This window comes from Myotis nattereri, assembly GCF_964212035.1.
Source record: "Myotis nattereri genome assembly, chromosome: 6".
NCBI classification, from domain to species: domain Eukaryota; kingdom Metazoa; phylum Chordata; class Mammalia; order Chiroptera; family Vespertilionidae; genus Myotis; species Myotis nattereri.
The window spans coordinates 87,996,260-88,012,659 of NC_138081.1; the positions used below are offsets into that span (position 1 = coordinate 87,996,260).

Consider the following 16,400-nt stretch of genomic DNA (forward strand, 5'->3'; position numbering starts at 1 on the left):
AAAACATTCCACTATATGTTTACGTAAGAGGCTGCATGATTTTAATATAAATATTTAGGAATATAACATCTAATCTAATGATAGACAAAAAAGGGTAATTAACCGTACCTCTGCTACGCTTCCCATTGGCTAATCAGTGAAATATGCAAATTAACACATTGTATGTGGCAAACGTATTTATACGTTTTACGTTGACTGTAGTAGTAGATCGCGGGACACGTATTAATACGTTTTTTATAGACTAGCGGTAGGATGCGAGTAACATATATGTAAACTAAAGTTACCGTATTTACTGAACGTTGCCATTTGCGCAAAAAATTAGCAAAAATGGCCCACGCCACCTGTTAGCGCGCGATAAAAACTACCCGCAAACAATGTGTTAACTGCCAACAAAGATGGCGGCCGGCAGCCATGCAGCTGAAGTGAGCAGGAGGTTTGCTTACTCCAGTGATGGAGGAAGCCAAGGTTCCCCGCCTGCCGCAGCCCAGCTCTGAGCTCTGGAAGCAACAATGTTTCAGTTATAGAAGCTAAACAAACCCCAGGTACCTGCTTTCAGCCAGCTGCAGCCTCAGAGCTGGGAGCGCCAGTGAAGGCAACAGAGTTTCAATTATAGAAGGTAAATAAATCCCAGAATAAAAAAAAGAAAAGAAAAAAAGGAGAGGCTGGGAGCTTCAGTCGCAGGCCAGCCCGAAAACGGCCCTCAGCCCCTCACCCAGACTGGCCAGGCACCCCAGTGGTACCCTTACCCTAAAGGGGTGTGGCCAGCCTGCAAACAGCCATCAGCCCCTCATCCAGGCTGGCCAGGCACCCCAGTGGGGACCCCCACCCTGATCTGGGACACCCTACAGAACAAACCAGCTGGCCCCCACCCATGAACCAGGCCTCTGTCCTATATAGTAAAAGGGTAATATGCAAACTGACCCTAACAGCAGAAAGACTGGGAATGACTGGTCACTATGACACACACTGACCACCAGGGGACAGATGCTCAATGCAGGAGCTGCCCTCTTGTGGTCAGTGCGCTCCCACATGGGGGAGCTCTGCTCAGCCACAAGCCAGGCTGATGGCTGCCAGTACAGCGGTGGTGGTGGGAGTCTCTCCTGCCGCCTCAGCAGCGCTAAGGATGTACAACTGCAGCTTAGGTCTGCTCTCTGCTGGCAAGTGGACATCCCCCGAGTGTTGCCGGGCTGCCAGAGGGATGTCTGATTGCCAGCTTAGGCCCAATCACCCAGGGAGTGGGCCTACACCAGCAGGTGGTCATCCCCTGAGGGGTCCCAGACTGCGAGAGGGCACAGGCCAGGCTGAGGGACACCCCCCCCCCCCCGTGCACAAATTTTTGTGCACCGGGCCTCTAGTAAACATATAAATATGATAAATAGATGTAATCCTATATAATAAAAGGCCAATATACAAATTGTCCCCTCGACCAGGAGTTTGATCAGGGGGTGGGGCCAGTCGGCCAACCTCCTGCATCCCCTCCCCCCGGCCAGCCCGACCTGATCAGCCCAGATTGGGGTGGGCCAGGCCGGCCGAACCCTACCTGTGCACGAATTCATGCACCGGGCCTCTAGTACTATAATATCCTAATACTCTGGGAACATTTTTGCCCTATTTCTATTTAGAACTGACATTCAGTAGCATATTCCGCTTCATTTTCTTCTTCTACTCATTTCATATAGCCTGTTACTCTCCCTCTTGCCAATCATTTAGCTTTAGTCCATCCTCAGCCCGGCTACCAGTCACTCATTCCTTTGTTTGGAAACTTGCAGTGCTATCACATTTCTTGCTGAGTGAAGGCCAGGCTCTTTCCTTTGAGAGCCTTTGAAGACCTGTACAACTCTGCTCCACCTTTACCTTTCAAGAATTGTCTAGAGCAACTTTTCTTGACACTTACTCCATACTGCAGATAAATGGGATCATTTGTTTTCCTTCTTTTCGAACCACATTCTCTGGCTTCCTACTTGGATCAATTCATATTTCTAATCAGCAGAAGAAGCTGACTGTCTGAGCAGCAGATGAGGAGTTTATGTAATGGTATTTGTTACCTCACAGAATTTGGGGGGAGAGCTGGAGAACCAGGGTTAAGGTTAAGCCTGCAGGTAATATGCCCCAAATCACCTCTGAGAACTGTCCCTCTCCTGTGCCACCAAGTGCTGAAGGAAACCACCACTGCTGCCCACCTGCTGCCACCTCTGGGCTGGCACTTGGCTTGCCACCTCTGCTGCCGCCACTGTGGAAGGCTGTGCCTCTGCCCTTGCCTGTGCCAGCCCAAAATGGTAGCTCCACAGAGTCATCCCTTTTTCTCATGTGACTCCCTCCACACTGAAATCTTGTGCGCATGCTTCCGAAGGTCTGCATCATAGTTGCAGGGTATATGTTGGTAATTTGAGGTCTAAAATTTATTTCGGGAGGTTAGGCTTACAAGGTATGAATTTTCTTGAATTCAGAAGATTCTGCAGAAGCTGATAAGAGAAGCTTGAATATGATAAATGTCCACTATAATATTTTTGCTTATATTCCTCCATCATAATATTTTCCCTCTTCATCTCCAGGTTAATAAATTCCATGCAAAGACCTACTGGAATTTCATTTTTGAATTAGTCTGCTTGGTTCTTTATCTGAATTTTCTTATGAATTTTTCAACATTTCTTTCCCCATTACTTTATTTCTTTAAAACAATGTAAGAGCTCAGAAGTAATATTTAAATATATTCTAGTATGAATCAAACAGTTATGGAAAAATATAGACTAAATTGTGAAAGTTGCTTTTTACCAATCACCACCTCTATCCCCACACTTCAAATGGCTATCCCCTTTATAGATATCCTCTGGTAAAAGTTATAATTAATTTTTGCTTTTAATTTGGCAAGTATGATGATTATTTGGCACTTGATGGTAAGTTCATTGAGTATAGAGGCACTTATTCATTCTTTGGGCTTACATAGAGCCTACTAAAACTGTTCTTGTGTGTAGAATAATGCTATGTCAAGGCCCACCTACAGCAGTAGCTGTGTAATCATTTTGGAAGTGAATGTGCAGAGAAAGATAGGAACCAAAGTATACTCCAAACAAGAGTTCTAATTTGGGAAATAAATCATTGATGATGCCACTAGGGAAGACTGGGACCATAAGAACTATTCAGTATGTGCAGATACATTGTTGGAACCCTTTCCGATTATTTTCTGATATTGCCAGAATTCCTTTACCCATATTTCTGATTTGAATTAGAGTTCAGGGGAAGCACTAAAATGCTTAGATTTGGCACACATTTCCACAGTTTAGGAAAAATGATGAAAAATACAATTTTCTGATAGAGTTGTGTCTGAGTTGTCAGTGCTGGATTATGAGTAAGACCTGTCAGTGGGGAGATGCATTTTTCTTTTAAAGGTACAACACTTAGATTAAATGGGATGAATATACCATATCTCAGTAGATGGTAAATGGGCATACATTTTGTTATGAGTCCATTTTTAGAAAATAATGTTTGAAAGCTTGATCTGTTTCAGATAAACTTAAAGGAATAATAATAGTAATAATAATTACTCCCTTGTTTTGATAAAGTGCCTCTAAAAAAGTGCTGGGAACCTTGTGCAGAGTTTTGTTTTGGCCTTTAGCACTTTGCCTCTTTTTTCCTGTCAATTACACTAATTTGAAATTCTTTTCTCTTTCCAGATCACTCAACTTCAAGTGGCACATTAACTTTTAAGTCTAGTCGATCATTGGTTGCTCTTCCTACTGCCCATGTCATGCCGTCTCACTCCAGCGCTTCTGTTTCCAAACACAGGGAGTCATTGACATCAGATGGCTCAAAATGGACTATAAGCCTCCTGCAAACATTGGGAAGCCACAGTAAGGGGGAGCAGGACTCTTCACTAGACATGAAGGACTTCCGGCCCCTCCGGAAATGGTCATCTTTATCCAAACTCACTGCCCCCGATAACTGCAGTCAGGGTGCTGCTGCACACACTGAGGAGTCGAGGAGTGGCCTGGAAAAGACAGGGAGAGGCAGGGCTTCAACATCACAGCCAAGGACGATTGGGCCCAGCTGCTTACATGATAGCATGGAGATGCTTAAGCTAGAGGACAAGGAAATAAATAAAAAACGATCATCAACTCTGGACTGTAAATATAAATTTGAGAGCTGTAGCAAAGAGGATTTTAGAGCTGCTGCTTCCACTCTTAGGAGACAGGCCTTGGACATGACATATAGTGCCTTACCCGAAAGCAAGCCCAATATGGCAAGTTCAGAGGCTTTTGAACCTCCAAAATATTCAATGCTTGGTCAGCAGGCAGTAGGTGGAGTTCCCATTCAGCCTTCTGTGAGGACACAGATGTGGCTGACAGAGCAGTTGCGGACAAACCCTTTGGAAGGCAGAAGTACGGAAGACTCTTACAGTTTAGCTCCGTGGCAACAGCAGCAAATTGAAGAGTTTCCACAAGAAAGTGAAACACCAATGCAGGTAAGGCTCAAAATCTAGCATGTGCTTCCCTCCAGTGGAGGCTGTGAGTACAGTAACAGCACATGTGCAGTAAGCAATGGCAGTGTGTCCGTGGGCTTATTGTTTAGCTTTTTCTTTTGCCTGAAAGTAAAGTAAGCTAAGATGCTGTCAATGCCCAAACGATTGCATTGGTAGACAAAACTTAGAAAATATTTGAGGCTGATTAATATGAAAAACTTGGCCTTTACTTTCCTTCTCATTTGTGCAATGGACATAAAAACACAGAAAACATCAATTCTAGAAAAACTTGAAACAGAAACATAGGCTCTGGCTTGTTATCATAGGACATTAATTTTGGGAATATGAGGTCTTGGATTTTGTTTCTGTCAGATTCAGAACCTAGATGATTTAATATCCCTGGGCCTCAGTTTTTCTTTCTTTCTTTTACTTGAGATATAATTGACGTATCAGTTTCAGGTGTACAGCATAAGGATTTTATATATTTATATATTGCAAAGTGATCACCACAGTAAGTGTAGTTGAGTTTACATCTGTCAGCATATATAGTTACAAATGATGTTTTCCTGTGATGAGAACTTTTAAGATTTCCAGTCTTAGCAGCTTTCAAACTTATAATATGGGCCTCTAGCCCCTCGCCTCTGGGAACCACCTCCAATCTCTTCTCTGTATCCATGAGTTATTTTTTTTTAAGATTCTACATATAAGTGAGATCATATGGTATTTGTCTTTGTCTGACTTATTTCATTGAGCATAATGCCCTCTAAGATTCAACCATGCTGTCACAAATGGCAAGGTTTTATTCTTAGTTATGGCTGAAAAATATATTGTGTATAGGGCAGGGCAAAAGTAGGTTTATAGTTGTTTGTATGAAAAATAATATAAAAATTAATAAATAATACAAGAATAAACTATGTTTCGCTAACTCACAGCAGTAACCTACTTTTGCCCCCCACCGTATGTACCACATTTTCTTGAGCTATTCATCTTCTGATGGTTGCCTCCATCTCAGCTATTGAAAATAATGCTTCATTGAAAATGGGCATGTACATATCTTTTCAGATTCATGCCCCCCGCCTTTGGATAAGTCCCCAGAAGGGAAATTGCTGGATCATATGGTAGTTCTATTTTTAATTTTTTGAGGAACCTCCATACTGTTTTCCATGGTGAGTGCACCAATTTACATGCTCACCAGCAGTGCACAGGGTTTTTCTGTCTCTACATGCTTGTTAACACTTAATCTCTTGTCTTTTTTATAATAGCCATCCAGAAGGTGTGAGGTGATACCTCATTGTGGTTTTGATTTGCATTTCCATGATGATTACTGATATTGAGCACCTTTTCATATAAACAAAGTAATTCTAACAAAACTGCAAAATTTCCCTAGAGCAATTTTAAAAAATTATTATTTATTCCTGGTACTAATAAAAATGTTAAAGATTAAAAGAATATATTCTATGAAAGAAAAAGATCACTTACCTAGGAACCTCACACATCTGACCTCAACCCCAAACATACATAGCTTAACGTGCTGCATTCACGGGAGAACCCTTAACACATCCCACGTGCCGCCTTTACTATTGGGTTGGACCCTAGTTCTTAAAATCTTGATTATGTATATTTAAAGCACATAATTAGACAGAAGCATCATTGTGATATCTGAATTACAAGTCATAAAAGAGCAATTTAACCAGATTTATTTGTGATTTATCAATTCAAGTGACTGCAAGATAGAATCACCTAATTTTAAAAATACTATATTTTAGTTCTCAAATGCTTGTTATAGCAGTCATTTCTCCAGTTGGTCTTTGCACAGAATTGTAGTTGTCCAGAGAGGCTGAGTATTCCACTCCAACCTGAAGTGGGGGCGATAGAAGGGTAACTGAGAATATTGGTTGAATTTAAAGGTTAAGTATTAATTTATTCCTTCTTTCATTCTGCTTAGATGAATGAATCTCTACCATAAACAAAGTTTTCCCCAACCTAACAGTGCTGCATCTTGAAGGTGTATTGTGGAGCAAAACTTATTTTTAAATCTTCCCAGCACGTGGTAGAGGAAGAAAGCTATTAAGCGGCAAAATTTGCACGCACCCTGGAAAGTTCTACTTTTTTATTAACCCTATTTGGGTTTATCTCTATAGTGCTTTAAAGTTTTGGAGTAGGAAGATGAAACTAGGTAAAGAAAACGCAGACACTTCAATTGCAATGTTTAAATGATCACTTCTTGTCTAATTCCCTTCTTGGACTATTACAGAAAAAAATTCTTTAAAAAATGTATTTTTATTGATTTCAGAGAGGAAGGGAGAGGGAGAGAGATAGAAACATCAATGATGAGTGAGAATCATTGATTGGCTGCCTCCTGTATGCCCCCTAGTTCGGATCAAGCCCTCAATGCGGGCATGAGCCCTTGACCAGAATTGAACCTGGGACCCTTCAGTCCACAGGCTGATGCTCTATCCACTGAGCAAAGCTGGCTAGGGTCAGAAAAAAAATTCATAAATAACTTTCTCCTTGGAGTGTCCAGTGCTATCTTTATTATTTTAAAAGCTCTTATCATAGTTGTTTTTAAAAAGATTCTTTAAAACATTGACTTCTGTTTAGTCTAATTTTTACATGGAGGGCAGAGCTACAATAAGGATCAGCTTATTCTTTCATGTGAGAATGTGTATGATTTTTAAGCACAATTACAAAACTCTCACAGTGAAAAAAAAAATTTAAAACCAAGAAAAGGAATCTGGCGAGTCATGATCTAACACCATGGTAGGTTTATATAGAACTTTGAAGCTCTTGGAGTATTTTATCTCATTTAACCCTCACAGCCTCCTTGCCCTCTTATTTTCCTCAGATGACTAATATTGTAACATGGAAGTTTGGTCTTCTGAGGACTCAGTCCAGGATAATTAGTGAGTCAGCTTCACAGTCTTCCATGCGTAGTGTTGATTCCCACGTTTTCTACCAAATCAGCGGCAGTGCAGGTCGTGCAGTGCTCTGAGGCATTTTCCTTTGCGAATGAAGAGAAGCCTTCTGTGCATTCGGTTGGTTGGCATGTAGGCTTCCATGTGAAATGCCCACCAGTGTCTTTGATCCTTTCCTCTATTATACATCACCCCTCTCCTCCCTCCCTCCCCAGAAGTTGTCTGACCCTACAAGAAGAGAAAACAGTCTTGTTTTTTTCTATGGAAAAATGTATGTCTTTCCATGTTCCTGTTGCATTTCTTTTTTGGGGGAGGGGCTGGATATGGAGGATGTGTCCTTCTACACACAGCAGTATCCATTGGACACATTCATTAGTTAGTGAAAAAGCATATAAATGAATTTTGTACACATGCTTTAATAAATAAAATTAGTAATACTTGATTTTTTTTATCTGTCAACTTTTCTATATAGTATTAGAATATAATTTTTAGACATTTTAAAGTGTGCTGTTACTTAGAAGAGCACAATTTTTTTTGAAAATTTATCATTTTCCCACTTTGCCATAAGACTGAAAAGTAATCAAAGTATAAGTCATTTCTAGGTAGAAGGAAATTCATTATTTTATGTAGGTCTGCCCTCTTGTGTCTGTATTAGAAAATCTTGATCTTATTTTATATGGGGATAGTCACCAAAAGCAACCCAAAAAATCAAAACTGCTTATATTAGATTTTTTATGATAATATATCATATCAATCATGAGTATATTAAAGAATGATTTCACTGAGTTCAAGAAGGTCATTGTAATATAAGTGATTTGTATTAAATAAATAATGTAAACTAAAATATAAAGGCAACATTTTAAAAGTAATTAGTTTTTAGAACTGTGAAGTTTGGAATTTATTCTACAGTAGAAAGTATTTGAGCATTTGGCATTTACATTTTAAAAAATACATTGCTTTATTATACATCATGATAAACAGAATAAATAAGTTACATTTAAAGAATGGGTTTTTGTTCTGCATTATACCTGATTATAGTGTTCTGTAATCATCAAGTATAAGGTTTTAATTTCTATTAAAGGCAGAATGAAAAACAAAAAAAAAAACTTTACTTGTAATTTATTAAGGAAAACCTGATATCTGAACAGTTTATAGTTTGAAGTTGATGTGGTGATGAACAATATATTGAAAGGAATAGAGCTTGTTATTTTAAATTTTCCACTTTTTATAAGATCATGCAGCTAATTATAGAACTTGGGTTACTTTTTGCATGGGTAATTACACCAGTGGGGTGAATGTGTGTCTTACTTATATGCTTTCTAGTTGATATTAGGGGTCTCTAACCCATAGGTAAGACTTTGCTCAAGAAATGCCCCTGTCAGTATGAGATCCATTTCCCCTCTGTTCCTCAGTTGTCAGCAAACCCCCTCCTATCTCCAGTACTGCTTAGGAATTCAGAAAAATTTTAAAAATAATGTCCCTATCACTATTCCGCTGCCAGCACTGGTGTTACAAATCAAGTATTTGACTTTTCAAATACTTTTAGTAGCCATATTTTAACAAATCATACAGTAAATTAAATGTTCTATACTCCTTTAATAATTGCTATATTAGTAATATGTCTTGAACTGAAGTTAAAATTATTGGGTGGTACAGTATGTGTAAACCATTTTAGACTTCATTTTCAACTGAGTCCACTTAAATTGCCAAATTTTGGTTGAATATATTTTTCATCACTAATTTTTCCTTCTGTTGTTTTATGAGTAGTTGGAAGATATTTTAAATGACCAGAGGGGAAATAGAAAATGTATTCAGCAAGAAAATAATTGTGGGACATATAATTTAGTGTAGTAGAGTGGCCTACCGTATAAGTGTTTACCATCTGATTGGTAGATTAAGGAAAGTAGCTATATTCTGTCAAACATTAATAAGAAAAAGTTCATTTCAAAATGTAATCAAATAATTAGTTAATTTGGGAGAGAGAATTCAAAAATTTTATTTTTCATTATTTGAAATGTTACATTTTTCTTTTGTTTGCCTACATTGAGTATGAGGATAGAATAGAAGACAATCTATAAAATATGAAGTCTTAAGATTTCATGATTCCAAAGATACAGTATGGCAAGTTATATACTGTAACTCAGTTAATCAACTACATGCCATAAATTAAGGTTAGACTCTATTCTATTAGTGTATTAGTAATTATGGCTAATCACACTGTCAGCTGTTAAATTAACCAGCACTTCTCCTTTATTTATCATAATGTCCTAGAGAAAATAGATTTATGGTTATCTACATGTACTAGCATTCTATATTCTTAAAAAATAGTTAAGAGAAATTTTATTTATGTAATAGTACGGTCTTCTTTTTCCTACTTGATTCTCATGAACTTCAAACAATGCTAAGGTAAGTATAGGAAAAGAATGCAATTTCTATTTTAGAATGGAGGTTATGATAGTTACTAAAGAGACGTTTGTATAATAATAATGACGATAAAGTGAGGAATCAGTGGGCTATTTAAAATAATGACATGTCATTTGAATGATTATTTTGATACTTGGTGAAGGCCTGAAAAATACTTAATAAACATCAAAGAGGCTTTTTCAGTACAATATAAATTATATTTACCCCAAACAGTGAAGCTAATGCTTTATATATGAAGTGACTTGTTAGCAGTACAGTTTCAAAACTAAACTCCTAGTTCATCCTCAGAAAAGATTTGGGATTGAAATTTATAAGCTCTGTTGCAGAAATTTACAGTTACATTATGCACACTTATAGTCATTTTAAAGTTAATTTTGAAAATCGAGCCCTTTTCATGGTTGCAAGATCCAGCAGATGAAGACATTTGCTAATCATTTCTTCTGAACCTTGATGTTTGCATGAAGAATTTCCTCTTCATGGGAAGTGGTCTCTTTTCCCCTCTCCGTGGGTGACAGGCTTAAGCTGATGGTGACAGGTTGCAGCGCTGGACATGGCAGCAGCACTTCAGAGAAGCATCACGATGATGCAGATCAGCAAGAGGCATATTAAGATGAGACAGAAGTTGATGAACAGGTTCTGGAGATTTTGACGTGCTTGTTGAGGCATTTCAATGGTTGAAGCTCTTCTTATAGCAGAGCGAGTGAGGTATTGGACTTTCTCCATGACGCGGAAGGCAAGGAAGTCTGAAGTTTTAAAGGATCAAGACAAAGGAAAAAAGTGGGCAGCCAAATGTGAGATACTGTGAGGTAGCCTGGAATGTAGAAAGAGTAAATGGATTAGGATCATATGTGCAACCTGGTTTCTGAACAGGTAAAACACTGTTTTGTATTCATCTTCCTCAACATTATTTGTATTTATCACATCTTATAGTAGTCTGTACATGTGTGTGCACACACACAGGTGTTTCCTTGTCTGTCCTGTCTCTCTGGGTTTTTTGGTGAAGGTCATCATGATATCTTATTTGTCTTGTGTTTGGAATGTAATAACTTTATTCCTTGCCTTCTCCTCTCAAAATGACTAGAAATGTAGTTTGTTTTAGGGTGCACCTAGTTTTGGGCTATTGCCTTGGGCAAAAAGTTCTTACATATAGTTTCATTAATACTGTATTTCTCTATGAGCATAATTGTAAGCATTCGTGTCTTAACAGCGCTAGAGCAAATCTCATAAGAAATGCATGCAATAAATTATTCTTCGGATGTTAATTAGTCCAAAATAAAATAGTTAAATGAGAATTGTTTCACCAGTACTACAGATTCAAATACTTGTCATTCCTTTTTTGATTTCACTAGAGGCCCAATGCACGAAATTCGTGCCTCGCCCCTCCCACCACAAAGTATTTCTGGTCTAATTAGCATATTATGCTTTTATTATTATAGATAGTTTGGTAGAATATGCTATTTTAAGTAACATTTTAACAAGTTTTGATACTAAGTACTGAAGACTATCAGGCTCAGAAGTCTTAACAATAAAATCATCATTATCTCACTCTCTAGCACAGATGGTAACTGTTTATGAATGACCTGTACTTATAGGCAGTGGGTGCCATTTGCTTTTCTTTCAGAGCTTCCACAAGTTATTCTGCATGATTAATTAATTAGTTGCTGCCTTATTATTTGTGATAATTAACAAAACAAAATAAAACCTAAAACAATACATCACTGTAGAAAGATAATAGCTACGAAGATTTGAGGATATCTTGTTGTCAATCAGGATACTTCTATAAAAATTTTGAAATAAGAAAAATTATGGAATAAAAAACCATTGAACTGCTTAGAGATTATAGCTGTTGACATTTGTTGAAATAGCATTTTAGTCAAGATGTTACTGCCTTACTCCAGCGACCAGATTTAATTTTCCCCCATCTCTCTATATCAGAGGAAACCCCAACTTAATGTGTTAGCTCCATTTCTGTAGAGACTAGTGATGAAGAGAGCAGAAGGGAGAATGAGAGAGTGGGAAAGAGGAAGAGATGGGTCAGTGAGACCTTAGCATTCATTTTTACAAGGACACCCTGTGGTATATAGTAGTTAGATTCTGTAGTTTCAATACTTCAACTTGGCTGTGTTATGATTGGAATTATATACTAGACCCACTTTCATTGCTGGAGACTCTGGCCTCCTTCATAGAGTTGGTCTGTAGTGATCCCATTAGCCAGCATATCACAAACTTCATTCTCTTAAAGAATGGTAACAACCTGTGTTAATCTAGTATACATTCTCTACCAATTCTTAATTGTCCAACACCAGTGGCTGTTACTTAATTTATCTATGACACTCTCTACTTAGAAAATGGCAGCTTAAACTTGTTATATATTTAATTTATTTTTGTTTTGGTTTCTTAGGTAAAATGCTATAGAAATAAAGGGGTTTCTCTTATTCTTTAAGAAAATGCATTTTTAAGTTGTTTCTGCTTATATTTGCTTATAGTAGATTTGGTGATTTTATACTATTGGGTAGTTGTGGGGAAGATTATCTTCATTGCTTTATATTGTTGGATGTATAAGGATATATTAACAGTACAGTTAAGAAAGGAATAAGAATTAGATTGGTAATTTCTATTTGAGCTTGTATTTTTGTGCAGTTTTAGGACTTAAATTGTTTAAAAGGTCTGAATTTAAAAATTGTTTTGAGACAAAACATGGAAAAGGCGGAAGCTAGCCAGTTGTTCATCACGAAGCATTGTATATACAAGAGTCATTCCCTATTATGACACTGGTGAGTGGTGTGTCAGTCACATGAAACATATCACCTTTCCATAAATACTTCATTCCCTTTTATGATTCTGTCATTTGCACATGTTGTTCTGGCTCTGCCTGGAATGTTCCCCCCACTCCTCCACCTTGGATTCTTTGCCAGGCACATTTCAGTTGATACTTAAGGCCCAGTTTAAATATCGCTTCCTAATAAAACCTTCTATTAAGGTAGAATGATTATCAGCTCTGTTAGTTTTCAGTAGGGCATTAGCGTTACCTATATCAGGATAGCTCTCAGGCTGTGTTGCAATTTTGATTTACATGTTTGTTTCCTCAACTAGACTTCTAGTTCATGAATAAAAGGAGCCACGTGTTTATCTTGTATTCTGGCACTTGGTACATAGTTGGTACTATTTGAATAACTCAATGAAGTTGAATAAGGGATTTTTATGATTTCCTTTAGTATTTTTGGAAAATTGATAATGATCAAAGATAGTGCTGTGATTGACAGATTAACCAATTAGAGTAACAGAATTTGATAGTTGAACATATAATCTGCAAACACTTCTCGAGTCTTTTCCTATTACAGATGAGGAAAGTGAGGCTTAGAGCATTTACATCAGATAATTAAATTTTCGAAAAGTTATTGTCAATGATTAACAACATTAACCTTGTACTGGGCTTTGTACAAATGGGTATTTGGTGTTTGTAAAATACAAAGTAGTGTGCCCTAAAGAGATGAGCTCTCTACTGATGAAAGTATAAGGAATATACTTTAAAGATGATCTCTTCTTTCAATAGCTAGCTATTATTGAAAAAGGATAGTTTGTTCTTGGAAGCAAATTGAGTATAAAGATAGTGGGTTCTTTCTTGTCAAACTTAGAAATGTTATAATTCTGAAATGATTTGTGGTCACTTTATAATCTTATGCTAAAACTAAAAAACAACTCTGCTTCACATGCTGAAGTGTTTGCTCTATGCATTCAGTTTATTGTACCCAATTCATTTTACAGTGGTACAGTCTGAAATGTGTTGATTCCTATTCTGCTGAACTTCTAAAATTCATATGATGATAATAAGCCAAAATTCATTCCTATCAGATGAGGCTTCCTGTTTCATGTTGAGATTGAAAAGCTGTGTGTGGGAACAGCACAGTCCTGTTTTGGAGGTGTCTGTGACCTTTACTACATCACAATAACATGGTTTCAGGGGCTTATCATTCTTCTCTGCAGTCATAACCATTCTGAGTTTAGAACTCCCCCTTCTTAGAGCCAAGCTCTAATAGTAATATTGGTGGAGAACCTAGAAAAATAGTTTCACTTTATTTTCATTTTATCTGAATTTTTTAGAGCATTCTTTTAGGATAACCAGCAATAGATTGTATTGGGATGTTCTGAAATTGCTTCTGGCTTAAACAGCCATGAAGACAGAAATTAGCCCTTACCCTCTCCCCCTTTTACAGGATGACGATATGTGTAAGTTAGGTATTTGGAACAAGAGGAGTGAGGATGTTTTAAAAATTAATTACTGAAGCCTTAGAATTAGAATATTGAAAATATGAAAGGTGCTTTGCTAGGAATTCAGTTGTAGAAGTGCCAGATCCCTGTCTCTTGAGTAACATGAAAGAGGAAGAAAGGTGCCCACAGAGTTATCTTGTGAGTCTGTGGGATTTACAATTATGCAATTTTTTAAAATATATTTTATTGATTTTTTACAGAGAGGAAGGGAGAGGGATAGAGAGTTAGAAACATCGATGAGAGAGAAACATCGATCAGCTGCCTCCTGCACATCTCCCACTGGAGATGTGCCCGCAACCCAGGTACATGCCCTTGACCGGAATCGAACCTGGGACCTTTCAGTCCGCAGGCCGACGCTCCATCCACTGAGCCAAACCCGTTTCGGCTGCAATTTTTGGAGGGATGGGAGAAATAACTCTACTATTCTCAGTAGGATTTATAAAGCCTTTGCTTGTTTACTTTTCCTTTTTTTGCTCAAAAAGTTGAACTTGGGAAATAAATGCAGTGAAGTTCAGGATAGTATTCAGTTTTGTTGAGGTGGAAGAAAAAGACACCACAGGCAGCTCGAATCCTTCAACAGATGTGTGCCACGCTAGGCACATTTTGGGTGGAAGGGACTGCGTGGGTTTCTGCAGGAGCCCCTCTGAGTCCTTTTCTTATGGATTAGCAGGTGCATCTTGTGCAAAAGGAGCCTCAGCACACTTTCGAAAATGTTCCGTGGTCTGCTTTATGGATTGTTAGGCAATTAATGTGTATGCTGAGTATTCATCCCACGTATAGTTTAAGTACTTTCAGTCCTTTGCAGAACTTTGTGAACCAGTTTTTGGGGGTGCTCCCTCTACTGAATTATAAATTCCTGAGATTTAAAAATCTTGTGGAATGCTTTCCTCTTATTTTTGTCTGCTTATTTATTCTTTTAGTAAGTGTGGGCATATTATGCTAGTAAATTCAAGTCTGACATATTTTTTGATTTTTTCCCCATTTAATTGGTTCATAAGATTAGAATTCGGTATAGATTTGAGCTTACAGAATTTGTATGTATTGGTATTATTTTGGTATTTTATCTTACTATTTGCTGTCATTTTTGTAGATAATCTAGAAGTGATTGTGTATGCAGCTATTTTTGATTTATTGATTAAATCAAGACAGTTCATCATTAGATTTATCATTCTGTTAGCATCCAAAAGTTATTTTGATAGAATTATTTTCCTTTTGAGGTTGCCTAATGCTGAACTTGAAAGTTCTAATTGAAATTAAATGTGACAGCAGCATTTCAGAGCTTTGTTAGTTCACACTATTTGAAAGAATCTTCAAGCTGCTTCTGCCTGGTTATGAAAAGAATTGTATAAGCATAAAAATCAGTTTATTCTCAAACCTTAAAACGACTCCATAGCCCTAGCTGGTTTTGCTCAGTGGATAGTGTTGGCCTTCAGACTGAAGGGCCCCGGGTTTGATTCTGGTCAAGGGCACATACCTTGGTTGCAGGCTTCGGGCCCTGGTCGGGGGCATGCGGGAGGCAACCAATCCATGTGTCTCTCTCGCATAGGTGTTTCTCTGTCTCTCCCTCACCCTTCACACTCTAAAAATCAGTGGAAAAAATATCCTTGGGTAAGGATTAAAAAAAAACTTCATAATGAAATGTTTCCATTGCTTTAAAGCTGTGCCTTGAGGAAACTATATTGAACAACAGTGCAGAGAGATTTTCTCTTTGAAATTGTCACTTTGCTGTTGCTGTTTTGTCTGTAGGCTTGTCTTCATTATATTTATTTTGTTAAAATTAATTTATTTGCAATTAAAATATTACTTTTAACCCTGTGGTAGTTGAGACTTTAGATTCTTCTTTTGAGAAAAGATAATGTGGGGAGGTGTAGTGTAGGTGAACTTTTAAGGAAAAATGAATGCCAAGTTAAATATATGCCCACTAATGTGAGAGGATTTTTTACGACCTGAAGGTGGAGTACACTGTAAAAAGCACTAGAGGGCCTCAGTTGACTACAAGTAAACTGGGATGGAGATGTACACTCAGGTCTCATTTTCATGTCTATTTGGTAATAAATGGGCCAGATTTATGCAGGGTAAGATCACTGAGCGCTATTTCTAGAAATGTTCAAGGAGACTATATATTATATGGCTTAGGTCACTGTTATTTAGAAGGATTATTTCCTGGATTACTAACCTTCAAGGTTTACTCCTTTGCTGGTATGGTCAGTGCTGTGTTAATTCACAGCATTGATGAAGGCTAATGATTCCGGTAGCAGAAATAACAAATTCCTCTGTTCAAGCACCCCAAAATATATGGGGTTGAATATTTTAAATGGTAGAATGTGAGGAGGTCA

General features: G+C 37.7%; 2 protein-coding genes across 2 annotated transcripts in view; one reads left to right on the forward strand and one right to left on the reverse strand.

Moving 5' to 3' along the window:
- Positions 1 to 16,400, forward strand: part of CEP85L (centrosomal protein 85L) — an 85,458-nt gene that overhangs the window by 25,235 nt on the left and 43,823 nt on the right. Inside the window, exon 3 of the mRNA XM_081094582.1 lies at positions 3,672 to 4,459. Coding sequence (XP_080950708.1) covers positions 3,672 to 4,459 — 788 coding nt within the window. The remainder of the gene's footprint in view (positions 1 to 3,671; positions 4,460 to 16,400) is intronic.
- On the reverse strand, positions 8,256 to 10,518 carry PLN (phospholamban; the record flags this gene model as incomplete). Its single annotated transcript, XM_081094583.1, has 1 exon — positions 8,256 to 10,518. The coding sequence occupies one exon, from the start codon at positions 10,516 to 10,518 to the stop codon at positions 10,360 to 10,362; it is 159 nt and encodes a 52-aa protein (XP_080950709.1). The 3' UTR covers positions 8,256 to 10,359.